The following is a 17,818-nucleotide window of genomic DNA, read 5'->3' on the forward strand; positions in this document are numbered from 1 at the left end:
TCAACAATAAATTTAGTAATGTTCCAATCCATTTAAGACCCTAAATGGATTTTATAGGTCTGTGTCCTAAGAAGACCGTGTCCAAATAGCGCCTTCATGCTGCTATTCAAATATGCTGCCTGCTTATTTTGATTGATTAGATTTGTAGTTAGGCCTAATAAAGTGGAAGGCTAACCTATTTATGACATTTATTAGTTGAATGTTATAATTCATGCTTTTTATTAATTATTATTAATCGTCCATCAAAACCCTGTATTCGACCTAATAGTAATATTATATGTTATAGTTCATAATTTTGATTCATTATTGTTTACCCATAATTTGTGCATACAAGGCCAACAGGTTATAGCTATTACATTACAAATTAGACTTGATGTTACATCTTAGTTGAATTTAAGCCCATTAGGCAATTGCATTACAACCCTTGTAGTGATAGCTCAAAATATGGGTTAGGTATAGTATTCACCACTCAATTTAACGTTTTTAATAATTAGTTGAAGATTTCACAAAAGGGTATAGTATTACTAATGAACAGATATCAAATGCTATCCATTTGTGATATTTATGTGCTATACTGTAATAAATTTAAGGTGAAATTGGTCATCTATACTAATTGGTTTGCAAAGTTTAAGTAGACTATGTGGAATAACACTTTATGCCATTATTTAAAAATAATTCAATCTAATACAGAATTTAGTGATATTCAACTTCATGTTTAAGATGCTAAAGATCAACATGCTAAATGTCATTTGATCTGTCCCTTCGGATGGATCTAATGATTAACATATGAGATATTGTCCTCATGAGATTTAAAGTTCGAATATCGATAAAGTCGAGATAAATATCTCCCTTATGTGTTAATCACTATTCCAAAAACTAATAGCCGTCCATGATTTACCTCCTCCGTGTTGACCCTGGGATGGATTGACGGAAACGCTATGCCCACTAGACCATTAAATCACAACTAAGATTAAATCACAACTAAGATTTAGTTTCAATCTAACTAAAAGTAAGTTTAAATCTACTTTCTGTAACTCCTGCTCAACCGTCCAACAGAAATACAGAATGCAGTTCCAAGTCTTAAAGGCATTCTGGTCAATGACAGCTCGGCGATGGGCTCTGGCAAGGTGTAGATTGGGCAGGCTACATCAACACTTTTGGACGGCGACCGGCTAGAGTTTAGATTGCATTGGATATCAAGTACTCCAGTTAATGAGTTGGTCAGCTACAATCGAGCTGTGCAATCCCAATGGTACTTTAGGCAAGGAAACTGTCAAGTTCAACCAATGTGTTTGAAGATCTGTCATGCAGTCTGTATGGCTACATGGAAGGCCACTATGGTGCTATGTAATGCTTATTCCTCTTTCAATAATGTAGTGCTAATATTTGACTATTTGTAACAGATTCATGCTGGCTGCAAAAACTTTCCTAACAGTCAAGAAAAGCAAATTTTAAGGAAGAGCAGCAAGGCAAAGTAAATCTCTCAGCTCCAGATCTAAAATACTTGTCATGCAAAGCAAATATTCAAAAGGCAGTTCCATCTAACATCCTAAAGTATATAGAAAGCCGCAAAGTGCGCAAAAATAACAAGGCAGTTCCATCTAACATCCTACAGTATTAAGAAAGCCACAGAGTACTAGAAAATAACAAGGCAGTTCCATCTAACATCATACAGTATTTAGAAAGCAGCAGGAGTGCAAGAAAATAACAAGGCAGTTTCATCTACTTCACTAGTCTTCCAATCCTGATACAATTAATATAGCAACAGGAGTGCAAGAAAATAACAAGGCAGTTTCATCTACTTCACTAGTCTTCCAATCCTGATACAATTAATATAGCGAAGATCTAGGCCTTAGGGAAGATCTAGGCCTTTGGTGAGCATGTCAGTATGTGGGTTTTGAATTTCTCCAGCTCTGCCAAAACATCATCTTCTGGCCTGTATATCAAATCACTCATACGCCAAATCTGCATGTAATCGTTCCCATACAATATATAAAACGGGGGAGAAAATGATCCTCAATTAAGACGAAAGTAATATAAATTTGCCTAGAACAAAGGTCTTCAGCATTTACCTGCAATGTACCACCCCCGCCAGTACTTCCGCAGTCATCAGAAACACTAACAATAGTCCATGGATCAGATGCATTCCAATGAAAATCCACCACTTTATCTCTGAAGTGCTCCGGAAAATGATACAGAATTGTCAATACAGTAACAAGATTATATATATATATATAGTAAAAAATGTGTTTGCTCAACTACACTACACAAAAAAATAAACATAAGAAACTTTGCTTGGATGGGTCCTGAGTCAGTTGCTCCACATCATTGCGTTTAAATGAAATGCTAAAGCATGTTACAGTAGACAAAAAGATTTCAGTGATTCTATCCTAGTAAACTGTTTTTTTCATAATACCACCATATGGGTCAGAAATCTAAGGTGTATTTCCCAACCACGTGCTATACATCTATGCATAAAAAGTTAAAAGCTACTATACAGCCTTTTATAAGAGCAGAAGCTTTAAAATTGAATTCATAAGTAATGCGCATACCTATGCCCCGCGTGTTGAAAGAATAAACCCGGAGGTGAGTTGGGTGTTTTTACTCCAGTATGTTCTTTCTGCTTACCAATCTAAATCAGGAAACCAAAGGTAATGTGAAGAATTAACATCATTTCAGCAAAAACCTTGAATACACACTTGTTGAGAAAAGATTACATTCATAGAAAGCACTTAAAAGTTAAATGTTCACAGATAACAACGGGAAAACACATCAGAAAAAATGGAGAACAAATTAACAGTAGTTTTTCCTCTTTACCCCCATCAGATGCTATGCATTAGTGGAGAACAAAAAAACACATCAGAAAAAAAGGGGTTCCGATCATTATTGCCAAAATCATCCAAAATATGCATGAAGTCTTTCTTCAAAGTGGAATTCTCAGGCAATAAACAAATACCTTCTCATAGTCCCAGATATTGAGAAAGCCATCTTCTGCAGCACTTCCAAAAACTGATGCTCTATCAGGAGACCACTGAAATAATTTTTTTAAGGAAAAAACAAAAATTAAAGGACAATATATGGCATTGCATTATGAAATTGTTCAGAAGTTCAATAAGAATTTTAAAATGAACATTGTAGGACAAAAGAGCATGCCTGAACACAAAGAACAGCAGCTTTGTGACCTTCAAATTTGTGGATGGGTGACCCAACACCTCCAGATGTAAGGTTACGGCGATCAAACATTCGAACTGAATTATCAGCAGATCTGGATGAAGTATTATTGTACATAATAGCAAGCACAAATATTAATCACCGACTCACGGAAGAAGTATCATGTCTATAAGAAAAGGCCACAAATACCAAATAAGGTTAAAAAAATGTTAAACATATACCCAGTCAAAATAAGATTCTGATCATGGGGATTCCAATCCACACAATGAAGATCTGCATCATGAGCTTTCTCAACCTGGCACATAAGACGAAAATAAGTATACAGTCAACAGAGGAAAATAAATGTCTGCAAGTGTTTGCCCAACCCTCTAATCAACTAATATGACATGACTAATTAGTTAATTGAATGAGGGAGAGAGCTGGATTCCCTTTAAATATTAATTGGATGAGGCTTGGGCAGCAACAGTTCGAACTCACATTGAAGCCTATCACTGAACTAGACAAAAATACAGGATCAACAGTTTAATTACTGCATAATTTAACGTAGAGTTTGTTACTAGGTTATTAATACCATATATAGGAAAGTTTTTTATTAGTTCATTCTGTCAACCTAATTGCTGCCAATGTCTCTTCCACCGTCCTTAGACCAGCCAACAGCCTTTTCCCTCCATCAGAGACCTAATAACACCCGACTCTCCCACCACCCCTCCTTATTGCTCAAACTACCGCCGTTCCTCTCTCAGCTGAAGTCACTTACCACCTCTCATGAACAATCATAGCAATTAAGCATCTGCAACTTGATCTATCATATTCGGCAATTCTTGGCTAGGCAGTGCCTACAAGGTAGGATCCTACCCCCTTTTTCATCGGGTTGATAGTTGAAGACTATATGGGCAGTTTATCCTATCTAGCGGTTGATTATCTGGTAAAGTAGATGTCGATCACATCAACAAGAGAGGATGATTGATATATTGATATTAGTATAGGGTCTAGTGTGTTGGTTGATCGAGCTATGATGAGTTAGTTAACATGGAAGCCAATGAGTATAAAGATGCTTCAATGTTTTATGCTGCAGGGCAATCTTGTGATTTAAAATGTATTTTAGATGCCATGATGTCAAGTTCGAGTGACTCGTGAAGTCATGATAGGTATTATGTGCATTGGCTCGTTAGATGGTTGGAAGTCACACCTAGGTGTCATGTGCATTGGCTCGTTAGATGGTTGAGTAAAATATAGAAGGGCTTGAAAGAGTTGAGATCAAGGAGGGTAAGGCCAATAAAGATTAGGTGTGGGATAGCAGTCCAGATGGATCAATTGAGACTGACGTCCAGGTTTGAATTGATTATGTGCTTAGAGTAGGTCATAACAAATCAAATCTAACCAAATATATATGTCAAGTTTGAGTAACTCGTGAAGTCATGATAGGTGTTATGTGCATTGGCTCGTTAGATGGTTGTGGAAGTCACACCTAAATGTCATGAAGGGCTTGTTAGAGTTGAGATCAAGGAGGGAGAATGTGAGTAAACTGTAAGGCCAATAAAGATTAGGTGTGGGATAGAGACCAGATGGATCAATTGAGACTGACGCCCAGATTTGAATTGATTATGTGCTTAGAGAAGGTCATAACAAATCAAATCCAACCAAATATATTAAGATTATGCATATCTGAGTGATGTATATGGTTCAACAAATCAACCACAAGGCATGACAGTAAGAGAATTTACATGTTAAGTGTAAGTCCTACATTAAAGAACTTAAAAAGGAACAGTTTTAGTTATTAGCCTCGCACAAACATGAATTAAGAATTAAAAAGGCAATGTAATCTAATTCTAAGCTATATAATTGCATCTATGTTTCAATTCATCTATTTGAAAGAGCAAGTCTACCAGAACATTAACCAATCAAGATTCTTGAGAAAGAGAATAAATTATTACCTTGACAACTGGACTAGTACCAACTCGAGCATCCCATAGAATGAGGCAAGAATCATCGCCTACACTACAGAATTCCTGTGCACTTCAACATATTTAAAATAAGACACTGTCAGTGCAAGAACAATGCAATACACAGAAACGACTTTAATATGTTTTTCCACGAAAGGGTGAAATGTCTAATCAAGTAAGGTGTATGCACACATAAAAAGAGAGACAGACACCCACACATACATGCAAAGAGCAAGAAAGGGAGAGACAGAAACTACAAATGATTACCTAGATGGACAGAACTGGACAGAAACTAAAAAAAAACATACAAGAATCAATCATCACAAAATTAAAAAAAACAACTAATAACAGGATTACCTAGATGGACAGAACTGGACATCTTCAACAGTATCTCCATGACCTTGGTACACACCTCTTGGTCCAAGACTTTCTGGGTTTTTCTCACCAGATTTAATGGATGACTTACCACCAGAATTTGGTGTCGACGAGACAGGCGATTTGGAAGATGATTCTGCAAGAGAAGAAATGTGGTCCTGTATGCTCCACAAGACCACTGATTTGTCCTTCCCTAAAATATATATATATATATATTTCAAAACTCATGCTAGTAAAACATGAAGACTATCAGCGATGACCAAAAGTATGAAGCTAAACAGATTCAGTAAAGAACAATGAGATAGCAATATTGAGAATATTCGATGCAACAATCAATTTCTAAGAATATACAAAAAAAAAAAAAAACTATCAAATAAAGAATTTGTAAAATTAGAATAATTCATGAATCACACATGTTTAAAAAATAATAAAAAGAAGTTTTATCAGTATCCATGAATTTCATATATCAGTGGAATTAAATCATTTTGGCCCAGATGTAGCAGGTCTATTTTGTGAAAGTTAAAAAGATTGATAGAATGCTTTGACAAAGATAAATGGCACTACGGTATGAAGCCGGATAAAGAGGATTGCATTAGATTGTCAGCTAGTGTCAAAACTATGACACATATTCAATGAACGGATCCATTAAACTATTATACTAATGCTAGGTTGTTCCCCGGAAAGAACGCATTACAGGATCCGACTGTAACGTCTCGGCAAGGATCGCTACATTTCCAGAACTCGAGTATAGTACTAAATATGCAAGAGTTCGCGTTACAAGATCCGACTGTAACGTCTCAATAAGGGCCGCTACATCTCCATGAGAACTTGGGTGCAATGTTAAATAGGCAAGAGTTCTCACAACATAGGTTGGATAAGAATAAATATGATAGGAAAACTAATTATCTAAGATTTGGAACATGGAATATAGGAACTCTCATCAATAAATCAATGGAGATAGTAGATATGATGATTAGAAGAAGAATTAATATTTTGTGTGTACGACAGTACAAGAGACAAAATGGATAGGCCAGAAGGCAAAGATGATAGAGAACTCGGATTTTAAGTTATGGTACAATAGAAAGAGTAAAACAAGAAATGGAGTAGGTATTATTGTAGATAGTTTGTTAAAGGATAAAGTTGTAGGAGTAGTTAAAAAAGGAGATAGAATTATAGCTCTTAAGATAATAGTGGCGAAAGAAACTATGAACATAATTAACGTATATGCACCACAAGTAAGATTAGATGAAGCTACCAAATCAAGATTTTGGGAGGATTTAGATGAAATATTACAAAATATTCCACCAAATGAAATGATTTTAATATGAGGTGATCTAAATGTGCATGTCGGAGTGAAAAATGAGGAATATGAGAGTTTGTTAAAGGATAAAGTTGTAGGAGTAGTTAAAAAAGGAGATAGAATTATAGCTCTTAAGATAATAGTGGCGAAAGAAACTATGAACATAATTAACGTATATGCACCACAAGTAAGATTAGATGAAGCTACCAAATCAAGATTTTGGGAGGATTTAGATGAAATATTACAAAATATTCCACCAAATGAAATGATTTTAATATGAGGTGATCTAAATGTGCATGTCGGAGTGAAAAATGAGGAATATGAGAGGGTACTGGGTTTGGAACCAGAAATGAGAAAGGAAAAACTATATTAAATTTTGTAATAGCATATGACCTTATATTAAGCTAATACGTTTTTTAAAAAAAGAGAAGAACACTTAGTCACATTCAAAAGTGGGAATAATAAATCACAAATTGACTCTTATGGTTAGGAAGAATGATAGAAAGATTTATAAAAATTACAAAGTCATTGCTGGAGAAAACTTAACTACCCAACATAGGTTAGTAGTGCTAGATATACGCCTCAAACATAGTATCAATAGAAAGAAAATATATATGATTCCTAGAATTAAATGGTGGAAGTTAAAGGATGGAAAGCAAAATATATTTAAGGAGAAGGTAGAAATACAGGCATTAGGTGAAATATACGATGACTCTAATACAACATGAGATAAGATGATATCAAAGTTGAAAATAATAGCTAAGAGTGTACTCGATAAGTCAAAGGGACATGCACCACTAAGTAAGAAATCTTGGTGGTGGAATGAAAAAGTACAAGAGAAAGTGAAGGAAAAACGAATAGCTTATAAGGAATTATATATTTGTAAAAACGAAGAAAACTTAAAAAAATATACAATAGCTAAAAAAAGTTATGAAAGTAGTGAGTGAAACAAAAAATAAAACTTTTAAACGATTATATCAAAAATTGGATACAAAAGAACGGGAAAGAGACATTTATAGAATAACTAAAGTGGGAGAAAGGAAAAAACAAGAGATCTTATCCAAATAAAATGTATAAAAGATGAAAGTAATAGGGTATTAGTAAACAATGGAGAAATAAAAGAGCGGCGGAAGAAGTATTTTTATCAACTTTTTAATGAAGATTTAGGTGACCAACTTAACTTAGATAATTTAAGTTGGTCAAATGAGCATGGAAATTCAAACTTTAGAAGTAAAACAACTTATTGTAGAATTCAAACTTCAGAAGTAAAACAAACTTTAAATAAGATGCACAATGGAAAAGCTATTGGATCAGATAATATTCCGATAGAGATATAGAAGTGTCTAGGGAAATAAAGTATTGAATGACTTACAAAATTATTTAACATAATATTGAAAACGAAAAAAATGCATGATCAATAAGGATAAGTACTTAGTTCCCTTATATAGGAATAAGAGAGACGTATAAAATGGGATATTAAATTAATGAATCATACTATGAAACTTTGGAAAAAAGTTATCGCAAAAGGATTAAAGAAGGAGACCACAATCACCGAAAATCAATTTGGGTCGTGCCTGAAAGGTCGACAATAGAAGCTATACATCTTCTTAGACAATTAATTGAAAAATATCGAGAGCAAAAACAAGATATACACATGGTATTTCATTGACTTAAAAAAAACTTATAATAGTATCCCAAGAGAAATTATATGGAGAATTTTAAACAAGAGAGGTGTTAGCGTAACATATATTGACCTAATTAAGGATATGTACGAGGATGTAACGACCAGGATAAAGAGCGGAGTAACTAAAGCATTTCCAATAAAAATAGGGTTACATCAAGGATCAGCTCTAAGTCCCCTATCTTTTTACACTAATTATGGACAAGCTCACTATGCACATTCAAAACACAATATTGTGGAGCATGTTATTTACAGATGATATTATTTGGTAGATGAAACACATGAAGGTATAAATGCTAAACTAGAATCTTGGCGGGAAACGCTAGAAGGGAAAGGTTTTAAGCTTAGTAGATTAAAGATGGAATATATAAAATTTAAATTTAGCAATATTAGAAGTAATGAGACAATTGTTAAGATAGGAGAGGATGAGTTGCCCGGAACCGAGAGATTTAAATATTTAGGATCATTTTTGCAAAAATGATAGAGGGATTGAGAGAGATATCTTACATACAATACAAGCAAGATGGGTGAAATGGAGGGAAGCGTCGAGTGTTTTGTGTGACCGCAGTTAGACCTGCTATATTATATGGAGCTGAATGTTGGGCTATGACTCGAGCACATGAGTAGAAGATGAGAGTTGCAGAGATGAGGATGTTAAGGTGGATGTGTGGACATACGAGTATAGACAAAATAAGAAATAAGTGCATTAGAGAGAAAATCAGAGTTGCATCTATTGAAGAAAAACTCTGAGAGACACGTTTAAGATAGTACGAACATATACTTAAACGACAAATAAATGCTCTAGTTAGGCGATGTGAAACTATGATAAACATGCATATCAAATGAGGAAAAGGAAGACAAAAAAAGATTTAGTTAGCAACAATAAAATAAGATAAAATTTATTTAAATATAGATGATGATATAGTAAGAGATAGAGCTCAATGGCGTAAAAGGATTCATACAGCCGATCCCACCTAGTGGGAAAAGACTTGGTTGTTGTTGTTGTTGCCTTCTCTTTTTTTTTTTAGCTTCAAAAGATGCCCCTTTTTATTTTATATTACTTATTTTTTGGGATTTTTTTTAATGGCAGAGCTAATGTGAATAGACATTATGGTGGCAAAAGGCGACTATGCTCATCCCCAGCGCCCCGAACAACCCGTCCCAGATCCAAGAAAGACAGGAATCATGTAACGTGTACTCAGTTTACCATCGCAAGAGTTCTACTCGACACAAGCATAACCAAGTGACATACATGCATCTTTATTGCAACACGATCACCAGATGCTGAGACACTCGGCTAAACAAATTAAACACCTGCAAATCTGTAATGTTCACCCATACATCCCCTATCTATAGACACAAACTTGGGCTTAAGTATTTTGGACCAATTGATGGGCTTAACAAGTTAATGGGTCAATTCTCTCATGCAAGTGAGGTGTAAGAATTGATATTCGAGCGGACACAATACTAGGCATGGTGAGATGCTCAAAAGGGTTGTTGGCATGATGGCATAGCCACCATTGGGCCTCACATGTTGCTAATTTAGGAAATTCCCGAGTTCAGATATCAATGGAGGCCTTAAATGAGGGAGATTGTGACACCACTATTTAGTTTCACATTGTGGGTTGTTAATAGAGGTGTTTTATAAGCTTAATTGAGGAGCTAATGTTCACTTGGGTTTAAGGATTTTGGGTCACTTGTTGAGAATAAATGATTAAATGTTTATCTAAGTGAATTGTAACCAATTAATTTCAGAGTGACTTAATGAAGGAATTCTCCCATCCAAGTAGGGTCATAACAATAGGTACTAGAGCGGATCAATACTGGATATGGTGAAGTGTTGGAAAGGGTTGTATGCATGATGATATAGCCACCATTGGGCTCCATTAGGATTTTGGTCAATAAAGAAACTTTATAGCATTAAATGAATGGGCTACTATTAACCCCAACTTAAGCATTTTGAGCCAGTTGTTGGGCCTCACAAGTCAATGGAGTTACTTCTTTCATTCAAGCCGATTGTAACAAGAAGTTCCCTAAGTTACCATTTATGTATCTATGTTACAGAAGAAGTGAGTAGTGCAATCCTAGATAGAGGATGAAGATAAAGAGAATAATAAAGGGGAAACCAATCTACAAGGACATCAACCATTCTTTGCATATTGCATAATCTATCATCAAAGCTTGGGATGAAGATTCTAATTCAATTCATGGGAGTCTTCTTCTTGTATGATAGCATTGATAAGCTAAGAGTCTTTCTGCAACTATACATGTCACCCAACGAGGTGACAAATCGCCATTGACAGCTGTAGCAAATATAAACTGCAATGACTTTGATTGGAATTACCAAAACCACATCATGGGCAAGCACCATGACCCCGTGCTATGAGGCTTTGACATGAGAACATATAGAAGGGACAAGGGGGAGGAAAAACAGATGGAGAACAAAAGCAAACCAAGATAAGGTGGCAATGCAAAGAGAGATTGTTGTAGAAGGGGCAATCGAGTAAGAAAGAGCACATTGTGAAATAGGGTAGGTTGTGTCAACTGAAACCCCCCAACGTCCCCTTACAAAAAGAAGAAAAAAAATCCAGACTCTAGAGACTATGTTTACGTGGAAAAAAAATTCAATTTCTTTTGAATTGAAGAGTAAGAGATTATATTTCATTCAATTTTCTCCACTTTATTTTTGTCCATATGGACCAAAGTGGAGGGAGAGGAAATTAAGCTTCGAATAAATATAAAATAAATATTATTTCCTTCCCTTAATTCTGGCCAGTTAAACAAGATAGATAGAATATGGTGAAAGTAAGATGCTATGACTCATTTTTTCTTTTCCCTTAATCTGAACTACTTCCTGTTTATCCTACTTCCTTCCCTTCCTTCTCTAAGAGCATGCTATGAAATTGAGTTAAGAGGGGGGAATGCATTATTAAATTAAAAAAGTATATATAAATATCTAACATAGACATACTGTCCCGTGTGGGGACTAAACTCATATATTCTAACACTCATATAACAATTAACAATGACTAAGGCCTAAGAAAAGGTAAAACAATGGGTAGAAAAGGTAAACCATAATCAGCACACCAAGGGTTTTAAGTGGACAAAAGGATAAATATCTAAAGAATCTACTGAGTGATTAAAATGCTATTGCATGTGAAAATAGCCGTTCGAGTTAGGGGTGCAAACTAATTGAGCCAATTAGATTCGTATTCAATATTATCAAATTCGAGCAAAGCTCAAATATGTTCGAATATTTTTTCGAGCCGAATTCAAATCTATACTATTTTGTTCAATTGTTCACGAACCGCTCGAGATCTAAACTCAAATCTAATTCTAATTATTTTTACATAATTTTAACTTAAATATATTCAAATTAAAATTCAAATAATTCAAATTAAATTCGAATTTAAATCATTTCGAATTATAGTTCGAATATACTCGAATCAAGGTTCAAACCATTTGAATCGAATTCAAGTTTGAATTTTATTTAGAATCAAGCTCGAGCTAAAATTATTTGTATTTTCAAATTTTGAATTGAGCTTCGAATATCATATATATTTTTAGAGCTCAAACTCAAATATCAATATTTTCATATTATTAGACTTGATTCGGTTCGTTTGCACCCCGAGTTAGAATCTTGAAACTCATGCCCCCAGGGCGTAGCGCAGACGGTGGGCGCATGGTATCTCTGGCATAATGGCCAGGAGTCGATTCTCAGAAACTGACGACCTGGGGTTTACTCCGCCATGCGCCTATGGCCTGTGTACCTGTATGAATCTCCCTCCATATCCGTGGGACCGGCACTAGGGGGGCCGCTAAGGTAGCGGATCTACCTTTGAAACTCATTCCAAATGAAAGGCATGAGTAAAGACTAGGATCGTGTAAATGTGGTACTAAAAGAATGAGTGAAGACCTCCAGAAAGCACAAATGGTTCGGTGGGACACATAGCCAGGGCAAATTCCGCATTTTGTTGATGTCCTGTCAATACCTGCGGCATGAGACCTTGATTAATCAACCATGACAAAAGGAAAATCAACAATATTAGCAGTATGAACAAGCACTTCTTCTGTTTATTGACTGACCAAATCTGGACGAGATTCAGCAGCTCCTAACATGGGATGGCGATTTGGTTGCGTTTCAACATCCCAAATTAGAACCTTCAAAAAAGATATCAGAAATAAGATAGGGCACAAAGTGAATTTTCCTTATATTCGAATCACAAATTTTCCTTACGTCAGGGCTGTCAGTATGTGTAGCAACTATTTTGCTGTTCTGAGGAAGCTCTCTAATTCTGTTTACCTGCAGGAAACGCTAATGACTGATAAAGAGCTACAACATCAATCACAAATACTGGCACATTGAGTATTGAGCATGTATATTGTGCATAAATAATCAGCAAAAAGCATAAAGGCAGTTATATGGTTGAGGCCAACAACTTTCTTTACCTCATTTGCCACGACATAGCATATAATTTGACATGCTTTCGAAACCACACTAAAAAGTTGAAGCGGTAATGCTATTGCACTAAGCTAGGGAACAATCAATACATACTTTGACATGCTTTGAAAACCACAGTAAGTAACTCAAGCTATAATGTTATTGCTCTAAGCTAGGCAGCAATCAAGACAGGTTCTCTTAGTATAACCTAACAGTTGGCTTTTTAAGACGCCAGTAGATAATAATTGTCACCATATAGTGAAATACCATTTTTTTGGTAGTGTGGCCTTAAGGCTCCTTTCACACGACAACCAGGAGATCTCATTCTTTCAGATTGTAGATGACAGATCAAGATTCACTTTCAGAAAACTTGCTTTACTAAAACTCATATTCAAGCTCCATGAAATTAAGTTTAGTAACTATTTCATTGGAAATGTACAGTGGCCAAGGTAGAATGAAGATAAAAAAGAAAGACTATTTTGCATACCTCCCCTGGATGTATAATTGTTTTGTATTTCTTCACAAACGGGGAACGGGCTTCCTCATTGAACTACAAGCATGAGCATCACATTCAGCAACAAAGCCCGTAAAACCTCATTTAACATGCAAAAAAAAAGCAAGAATATTTGTTTTCATATTTTGTCTAGCACTAATAAATCACATCGGCAAATAGTTAGATATAAAAAAAAAATTGCAAAGTCCATTTTTCATGGACAAGCCAAATCTGTACTTTTTTCAAGATCATTAGTTTTGTCATGGAACCTGACCTGGCTAAAGAAAACCTAATACTGAAATTAAAACTGGTAATACCACATGTACATATACATCAATAGGTTTGAACTATAAAATGCAAGCTTCTTGCAATAGTCTCACAATATTTGGAAGAATAAGCTTTCTACAAACCAAGCATAAGATAAAAATAATCTATTTAATATAGAGACCTGGGAGATATGCTCAGCAGCAGCTACCCTTGGCTTGACAACCTCACAATTTGCTATGACAAGAGTATTTGGTACAGAACCATCAGTCTGCAACATAACAGGTACTAAGTTATGCATTATGAGATTCCAGTACGACAACAGAGTGCATGCTAATGAGCAAAATTCACAAAATTGCAACTGGCATTTGCAATAACCAACAGTTGAATTCAAAAAAAAATGGGAACAAGATGGAAACCAAAAGTAATTTAGTTTAGCAACTAAGGTTATTTTATGAATAGATGTATTGTAAAAATCAGGCAAAATGGTTGCTATACAGCACCAACATATATGACAGAGAACCACATTGCATATAGGACATGCAATCACATTTGCTTGATTTCAACAGGCAGGATCAGGTTATCTATGTGGCCCATATATGCCATAAACATTGAGCCTTTGTCATCCTACCTGATAAATGTCCAACATCCTTGCTCCATTTTTGCTTTCAAAAGTAGTTATCTAGTTGACTGAGCTAGATATCTATATGCATTGTTGACTCATCTGTAAAAGGTTTTTTCTATTATGTTCTACTTTGACACCAGCAGTTAAATAGTTTGTATCAAGATCATATAGGGAAGATAACTTTTTAGTGGACTGTGCTAGACATTTGTATCGGTTGTTGGCTCATCTAACAAAGGTAAGCATATGCACTTGCATACTGAATATGGTCTATGCAACTAGTCAACTGATACCACTTGCATATGCTATTTAAGATATTGATATGCTCTAGTTTGACACCATTAGTTAAATAGTTTGTATCAAGATCACCAGGGGAAATGACTTTTTAGTTGACCGAGCTAGATATTTATGAGTTGTTGGCTCCTCTAACAAAGGTAAGCATATGCACTCATACTGCATATGGTCTATTCAACCGGTCAACTGATACCACCTACATATGATATTTAAGAGATTGATGAGAATATTTGTTTGATTTAGACCTCAGATGAGGCTTTAGATTGCTTGATAGACCCAAATATTTGTTTAATCCGATAATATTGCATGAATTATTTGTACAAGAAGTGTTAGACATGCAAAATAGAATAATCTGGTAGTCAAAACTGTAACTCGACATTGCAATTCAATATCACAACATTTGACTACTAACTAGGAAATATGAGAATGTAGATTTGTTATCACAGATATCCCTTGTCATGATCGAGATAAATTCAAATATGTAAGGAAGCAAGGGCATTGCCTGGCTGACTGAAAATAATGCATGCTTGCACAAACAAAAACACGACGTAAACTATGAAGGCAAAAGGAATATTTGAATATTCATCAAACACAGCTTGAGCATTACTCGGCAAGCCAGAGTATACAAACGATTCCAAGTCACTTGCCTGTTCAGAGAGGTAAAGGCGTTGGCGATTCTTGTAGGTTGCTTGTTCGAGTTGAGGCCCCCATCTACAAACAAGATCAAAATCAATTGTAAGACAACAGACAGCACAAGTTTGACAGAGTGACTAGTTCACCAGGCCAATGTAGCACAAGATATAAGTATTCCTGAATCATCGCATCTCCATACAGAACAGATTCGAACAACAGACACCACAAGGTTAGAAGAGAGACTAATGTAGGCATAAGCTCCACGTATTATTGGATCATCATATCTCCAAACAGAAAATATTTGAATGGAGAGACAGAAGCGAAACCGGACGTCGCTCTATGAATGTTTTCCATTTTCATATGTTATTTCCTAGTCACTCGACACGATCTATTAAACAAAGATAAGCTAAATCAACGGGCAAGACTCTTCCAGCAGAACCCTAGAAATGGTCCGCATCCAAAGAATCGAAAGGGTAATAAAAAAAAATCTAAAACCAAAATAAAAAAGATAAAGCATCGGACAAGATTCCTCCGTAGCTCTAGAAATGGCTCGAACCCAAAGAACTCGGTCTAGGAGAGAGAGAGAGAGAGAGAGAAAGAGGTTACCGTACCAGCATGAGAGGGATGGCCAGACAAGTTGTGATAAGCCAAAGCGAGGGACAAGACTCTTCCAGCAAAACCCTAGATATGGTCTGGAACCAAAGAAATCGAAAAAGAAAACACAAAAATCTAAAACCGAAATCAAAAAGCAAAACCATCGGACAAGATTCTTCCGCATACACTAGAAATGGCCCGAGCCCAAAGAAATCGAGAGAGAGAGAGAGAGAGAGTTACCCTACCGGCATGAGAGGGAGGGCCAGACAAGGTTGTGGTTGGCGAACCAATCGTAGAGGACGGGGACGAGGGACTTCCACTGCGTGTACCTCTCGTCCACCGTCGCCTTCCCGTCTCGCTCTTTCATCCTCCTCAGCTCCGCTGCTTCCGCCTCTTTCGCGAAACCAAATGCTGGCGCTGAGTGAGAAATCACTCTCCCACTTGTTTCTCTTTTGGGCTGGGCAGCGGGTCCACGCTACTATTTTATTGAAATTCTTCGAGCTTGGGCCTAGTCAAGTAGGCGAAACCGCCTTAGCCTGACAATCCAAGCTCAACGCGATTAAAATGAACCAGCTTTCACCCAATCCATGGACATTAGCGTCCAGTTCATTCATTTTTAAGTGTGTATCTATATTTATACACTTATAGATTAACGACATCTTCAATGATTAAATCTTTCAATAAATTTTAAATAATACTAAATGATTAAAATCTAATCGATTAGAATATATAAATGTATATATATGCATGATCATTTTAGTAATATCATATATATATATATTAATTACATGTATATACATGGATGCATTATAATTGGAAGATAGAGATTTATAATTGACCAAATTCCGACCAACAAAATTTATTGATAAATTTTTTTTATAATTTCTAATATATCACATCACAAGTATAAAAAATTCTTAAGACATCTTTAATGATTAAACCCTCAATAAGTTTTTTTATAATTTTAAATATGTCACATCATGCCACATTGTAAATGTAAACATCTACTTATTATCTCTATACAAATTTTTTTTATCCTACATTATAAATCATATGTTTATTTATTAATTTTTCATTTAATATATTTATATAATTTTTATTTAATATTTTAATTAATTTATGATTTTGATTTAATTTATTTATAATTTTTAATTAATAAATTTATGATTTTAATTTAATTAAATTTATAATATTAAATTAATAAATTAATTAATTTATTATTTTAATTTAATTATAATCATTTTTATATTTTTTTAATTTATCTCAAATATATTTATTTTCAAAAGAAAAAATATCATTTTAATCATTATTAACTATTTATGAAATAAAATATTATATTACATCAAATAATTTATTTTTAATTATTTGGAAATGATCAATCATGCACATTAATGATCTGTCTTCATTTTCAAGAAAAAAAAACAGATTTAAAAATTCAAACTTACTCTTGAATTAAAAACCTCAAACCTTACTTATACAATCATAAAAAAAAATTTGGTAAGATTTTTTAATTGAATAGTACTAAATGATCAGAATCTTACCAAGCGAATACATACATACATGTACAAGAATATTTTAATAATATCATATTTATATATTAATTATGTATACATTATAATTCATTTCTAGCTAACCCAACAAAATTTACTATTTTTAATTTTATAAATCTTTGACAAAATTTATATGGGAGATGCTCTTAACTCGTGAGAAAGTTGTTGCTATATTTCTTGCAGACAACAAGATACAAACAAACGTCCTCATCACGTCAGAAATGGAAATTGAACACGTTCAAGTCATCGTGTCCGGACCAGAAACATTGACAATTCATTTATCCAAATAATCAAAAATTGCTGGAAATATCAGGTCAATGGAAAAGGCATTAAATATATATTAGAAAACACCCGGCCATAATTAAAGTAGACGATGCGAATTAACCGTACCTCACGAGGAAGCATTTACAACACTTGAAGTGTTCTGCTCCACGTTGGCATTGAAATTGAGCGTCTT

The 17,818-nt window shown here is 34.7% G+C and overlaps 1 protein-coding gene across 1 annotated transcript; it reads right to left on the reverse strand.

The window, feature by feature from the left end:
* Nucleotides 1–1,695: 1,695 nt before the first annotated feature.
* LOC121970559 (WD-40 repeat-containing protein MSI4-like) lies at nt 1,696–16,260 on the reverse strand. Its single transcript, XM_042521349.1, has 15 exons — nt 16,057–16,260; nt 15,232–15,295; nt 13,853–13,939; nt 13,399–13,461; nt 12,708–12,773; nt 12,557–12,631; nt 12,387–12,462; nt 5,472–5,682; nt 5,106–5,187; nt 3,393–3,466; nt 3,154–3,265; nt 2,957–3,031; nt 2,553–2,632; nt 2,073–2,172; nt 1,696–1,965 (listed from the first exon to the last, which is right to left on the reverse strand). Exons 1-15 carry the CDS (start codon nt 16,176–16,178, stop codon nt 1,864–1,866), a joined length of 1,389 nt encoding a protein of 462 aa, XP_042377283.1. The 5' UTR covers nt 16,179–16,260; the 3' UTR covers nt 1,696–1,863.
* Nucleotides 16,261–17,818: the final 1,558 nt, after the last annotated feature.

Source organism: Zingiber officinale, chromosome 4A (assembly GCF_018446385.1).
Source record: "Zingiber officinale cultivar Zhangliang chromosome 4A, Zo_v1.1, whole genome shotgun sequence".
Lineage (NCBI taxonomy): Eukaryota > Viridiplantae > Streptophyta > Magnoliopsida > Zingiberales > Zingiberaceae > Zingiber > Zingiber officinale.